The 5772-nt window shown below is 35.2% G+C and overlaps 1 protein-coding gene across 1 annotated transcript; it reads left to right on the top strand.

Annotated features, from left to right (window-relative positions):
* The first annotated feature begins 823 nt into the window (after positions 1-823).
* LOC111369006 (calcium-transporting ATPase 12, plasma membrane-type-like) lies at positions 824-3117 on the top strand. Its single transcript, XM_022990496.1, has 5 exons — positions 824-1156; positions 1387-1438; positions 1849-2186; positions 2238-2601; positions 2978-3117. Exons 1-5 carry the CDS (start codon positions 824-826, stop codon positions 3115-3117), a joined length of 1227 nt encoding a protein of 408 aa, XP_022846264.1.
* The last annotated feature ends 2655 nt before the right edge of the window (positions 3118-5772 follow it).

Raw genomic sequence — 5772 nt, 5'->3', positions numbered from 1 at the left:
CAAGAATCCAACCGGTATAAGATTCAGTGTAATTGGTCCCAAGAAAAGCCATACTATCGAGCTTGGATATTACTGGAACCATTTTATTCATAGATTTCGTGGTCATTTTCCAATAAATGTCCCAAAAGAATAGGCAGAGGCAATAATGCAGTAGGAAGAAAGACCACAGAAATAATTCAAGCTAAAAAAATGACTCAAGTTCTCATGACCCAAAACCAGCCCAATAAATCAGGTCCAAAACTAGCCTAACAATAAAGTGATTGTTGACAGACATGTGGGAAAAGTCTCAAATAAGTGGGCTTGAAGGTGTAAACCTTCTCTCTCGACTATCTTCTCCAGTTCGGTCTATTCAGCAAAAAAAGGCAAGAAATTTGGAGCAACAAGAAATAGTGGAGGCTCTCACCATCCATAAAGATCTCTAAAAGTTCAGAGAACCAAAATATGAAAGACGAGAAATTTTATTGCAAAGAATCAAGGACGAATTTTGATGTTGCTGCCGCCATTTTCTGAAGACTGGAACTCAACCTTTGCCTAGAATAACACTTTCCAGAATTATGCTAAAATAGAAGAAATCAGAGATCTGCTTTCATTTGAGCAAAACACAAAAAAGGAGGATGAATTAAATCTCAGAAACGAAAAAGCAGCAGGAAGAAATCCCTACTCTGATACCATGTTAGAATAAAATAAACTTGAATGTATATTCATCTATATTATTACAATATTGGTGTATTTATATAGATAAAACTAGGCTATATAGGGAGTGCAAATATTGAGGCTACAATTGTCGATCCGACGTTGAGCTATAATTGAGGGATTGCATTGCATGATTCTTGCCTGTGATCCTCCCTTCAAGGACAACTCACGGCAACACAAACTACATGATGATAAAGGGAAAAGTGTGTCTTTCGGTGGAGAAACAAGAATTGGTGATGTTCTTGCTGTCATTGTTGGGATTCTGGCAACTCCAACAATGGCTGCTTTAACTTCTATTCCAGAAGATTTGGTTTCGGCTGTTAGAACGTGTCTTGCTTATTCAATGAAGAGGCTGATGAAGATTCAAATTCTTGTGAGAGAACCTTTAATCTGCCATAAAGTTGCATCTGTCACCACTGTCTGCATGAATAAAACTGGAACCTTAACTATGGCTTCCATGGAGGTGCTACTTTTCATCTCCCAGTGCACTTATCTGTTCTTCATGGTCAATTAACAACTTCTGTAAAGTTGTTTGTGAATAGATAATACCGTCCTATAGGCATAACAGGATATTAGAAATGAAAATTGCTAAAGAAGATTAGGTAATATGTAAAAACTACAGGGAAAGTGTTAATGGAAGGTTCAGCATACAAATTTCAAAGTCAATGTTTCAATAGTACATGCGTTCAACAGGCTCCTTATGTGATTGATGTCAATGGCAATACAAGATTCATTTATCTTGTCTGTAGGTAACCAAGTTCTGGCAAGGTCTAAACTCCATTGAAGTTTAGCATAATTTGATTGCTCCAAGTGTACATGAATTACTGCACCAAGGAATTGGTTTAAACACTACTCAACCCCCTTCAAGGTCTTCATCATCATCTCCTATAAATTCAACTGAGAAGATAATTTTTGAGTGGGCTGTTAAGCAGTTAGGGATGGATGTGGAAAGTCTGAAGAAAAGCTGCACTATTCTTGAAATCAAACCATTCAATTCAAAGAATAGGCAAAGCAGGGTTTTGATCAGTAAAAATGGCGACAATACGATTCAAGTACATGTGATAATTCCAATGTGCTCTCATTATTATGAGAGTAATGGAAATGTAAAAGTGATGAACTAAGATTCCAAAGCTTTATTTGAGCAAATTCTTGCAGGCATGGCAGAAAGTTGCCTCAGATGTATAGCTTTCGCACACAGGAAAACGTTAATAAGAGATTTCATCATCTTTCAACAGCAGCTGATTCTATTAAGCCTTGTCGGATTGACAAATTCATGTCGAAGTGGAGCAAGGGAAACAATGGAAGATTGTCGTAGAGCTGGAATCAGCGTCAAATTGATCACCGGAGACAACAAAGTAACTGCCACAATCATGGCCACTAAGTGCGGAATAATTGAGCCTGATTACCAGCCTGGTGAAGTGATAGATGGTGAGGAATTCCGGAATTTTAGCTTAGAAGAGCAAATGGCGAAAATTGAAAATATCTGCGTGCTGGCAAGAGCCACTCCTGATGACAAGTTACTTATGGTCCAATCTTTGAAGTAGAAAGGCCATGTGGTTGCATTCATTGGACGAGGCATTGGAGATACACAAACCCTTAGAGAAGCAAATGTAGGACTTTGTTTTGGAACCCAAGAGGCAGAAATTATCAAAGCATGCTCAGCCATTGTCATGTCATGCAAAGTTTTTCCTTTCATCATTGATATTTTGACATGGGGTAGGGGAATATACGACAGTGTCCATATTTATACTCAGTTTTTGCTCATTGCAAGTTTTGCTGCTCTGGTAATTGACTTTGTGATGGCTGTTTCATCTAGCGAACACCTTGGTTTGAATGCTGTGGTAGCTATTTCAACAGGAAAATTTCCATTTCTGGTGTTTCAACTTTTGTGGATGAAACTGATTGCAGGTACTTTAGCAATTCTTGCACTCAATATAGAGAAGCCGTCTCAAGATCTTATGCGGAGGCCACCAAGAAACTTGAAAGAGCCGCTAATCACAGCCCAAATAGATAAAAAAAATTGGGGCTCAAGATTTATATCAGATAGCCATCTTTCTGGTTATACATTTCAAAGGCAAATCATTATTTGATGTAAATGATAAGGAAAAGAATTCTTTGGTCCTTAGTACATAAATTCTCTTTCAAGCCTTCAACATATTCATTCCCAGGCTTTCGAAGAAGAACATTTTTGAGGAGATGCAAAAAAAAAAACTTCTCTTGAGCATGATCGGACTAATTATTTCCATTCAATTTATAATGGTGGAACTTCTGAATGAGTTTTCAGGGATAGCCAGGCTAGGATTTGGCCAGTGGTGCTTGAGTATAGCCTTTTCTGCTACACCTTCTATGGTCAATTGGTTTGTTAGGTGCGTGCCTCCTCTGGGAAACTTTAAGCTGCCAATGTTGAAGCCTAAAATTGATTAGTCAAATGCTCTACCTTTCATTATTTTCTAGTCAGAATACAAAATCTGGAGATTGCTTCGAAATCTGTTTGCAGTTTTCTGTTTTCACATTTTGCTCTATCGAACTTTATGTGGTCAATGTTGAAGTGTAATATGGATTAGTTAAATTTCACTATCTTTTATTATTCTCTAGTCTTAGGTTTGTTGAGTAGCACAAACGTAAATTGCAAAATGTAAAATCAATAGAAAATCGAGAAGAAGAACAAGATATGTTCACCCCAATTAATTGGTGCCTGAAGTTCAACAATTTCTTTCTTTTCCAAGTGAAATCCCCTAGTATATGAAAGAGTGAAAAAGTGTATTTGCTATTGTGGAATAAGAAGCCTTCATATCTTAATGCTTACGTTTCCGGTGGAGGTCTACTCAGAGTGCATGACTCCGATGCACTATAACCCATGACTAACTCCAAATTGTAATAAATGAAGCATAAAAGAGAATCCTTTATATAGGACGGCAAATGGAGGGGCTGTTAGTTTCTTAGCCAATTTGGGATTCTGAACAATCCCTTTACGATTGAAAAATTAAAACCCATATTTTGATACACAAATACAATCACATTCTTGTTAAACAATATCAAGTCAAAATCTTAACAATCCCCTTCTTAACTTTGAAGTTTTCGATGTCTCCATATAGAGTTTCTTCCATATCGAACACACAATGCTATAGTCGTTCCTCTTCACCCTCTTGATCACACCACTTGAGAAAGCTTCTGGTTTACTGACATTTAGCATACTGAACCATAAAAAATACAAGCACCACACGACGTAGACACATAGGACAAAGTAGATTTTATTTTATCCTATCACCCGCACTGTTACAATTTACATACCCTTTTAACTTTATCCACTCATTACTTTTTTAAGGATTAGCCCTAAAGTTGAAGTTCCATTACGATATCTTAGGAACCACATAGCTGCCGAATGTTAAAAGTTCAAGGGGTATTCAAGTAAATACTAAGTATATTGGTTGCCTTGTAGGCCTTGTACATATCATAGTGTACATCACTGTACCTATATCGTTAGAGTATGAGACCTTTTTCATGTGGTCTATTTCTTCTCAAGTTGAAGGACATCTTTACTAAGGTAAAATGACCTGCTAAAAGTATTGAAGTCACATTAGTTTCAGTCATCTAATAGTTAGTTAACACTTTTTTGTTATAAGAATATTGTTTCAATACAAGAACGGTGTATTCTATTCCTTAGTATATCAATACCAACTATTTTTTTATTTTTAGCATTAATTATGTCCTTTTCTCAATTTCATTATTTGAATTTTTCTTAATTCCATTTATTTCATACATATTACGACTTATAAATAACGTATTGTCATCATATGGTAACAAGTATTAAAAAAAAAAAAAAACATGTTCTTTCTACTTGTTTTAAAATATAAACAATGCCATAATTACTTCTTTTGAAGCCAATTAGTTGAACAAATGAGCTAATAAACCTTTTATACCATTTTTCAGTATAATTTTTTTAAACCACATTGTTTTCTTTAGAAGATGAATAGGAATCTAATTCACTTTTCTTCACAAAACTTTCAAGTTGACACAAAAAAGTTATTTTCTTCAAGCTCACAATCTAAAATGGCAGTTTTTACATCCAATTGCTCAAGTTGTTGATCAACCTAAGCCACAAATGCTAGCATTATTCTATATGTTAGTATATTTAACTATTGCTAGGAAAATTCATGATAGTAAACCCCTTATTTTTGTTTGTAAAATGTACTTGCATGCTTATAACCGAATTCCCACGAGTGAAACTTACTTGAAATCACAAAAATGATGTTAAATAACTTACCTTCCTTTTGCTTACTTCCTATTCTACTTTGTACTCACTTTTTGGTTAGAAATTCAATCACACGGGAAGGAGTTTGATAGCCACAATCCAAAGACCAAATTTAAGATGTTATACTTCCAAATCAAGTCATAGCCTATATGTGTTTCTCATCTTTTTCTTCACACACGAATTATATATATATTTTTTATATGATATGGGTACAATGGAGGTTGTCTATGGAAGTTGTGGGTTGTGGGAGGTTGAGTTTCAAACTGAATTTCAAACTCCTCCCTCCCATTTACGTTCAATTCCAGTCGAGTCAACCCACATAGGGGACCCGTTTATTCCAACAATTTAATTTAAGAGTACACAACAATATACGCACGTTAGGGATATATATAGCATGTTAGGGATAGATAGTAGCTCTATAAGAGGAAATTAATTCTCGCTGTAACTCAAATGTATCTCATAACACCAGTTCGAGTATTTCTAGCCCCCTCAATTAATCAATGAAAATAATCAACTTTATCATTTATGTTATATTCACAATTGTGTTGCAAAAGTGAAATAGTAAATGCATTTGTCCAGTGGGTGAATACAAGCTGGGGTGTCAGATAAAATAGGAGTTATCTATATATTTATTCATCTAGGCAATCTCAATCGGGAACTTGATCTAGCTATTAAATAGATTTAATGAATAGTAAAATACATGTTGATTAGTTTTTGAAATCTCATCTTGAAAGCTCATCAAAGCGAATGGAACATATTCACAAAGTTTGTAAATTGAAAAGAACATATTGGGCTTTTTCAAATAAATTCGTTAATCGTGACAAAAT

Source organism: Olea europaea, chromosome 20, assembly GCF_002742605.1.
Source record: "Olea europaea var. sylvestris chromosome 20, O_europaea_v1, whole genome shotgun sequence".
Classification (NCBI taxonomy): domain Eukaryota; kingdom Viridiplantae; phylum Streptophyta; class Magnoliopsida; order Lamiales; family Oleaceae; genus Olea; species Olea europaea.
This window is presented reverse-complemented; position numbering and strand designations above follow the sequence as displayed.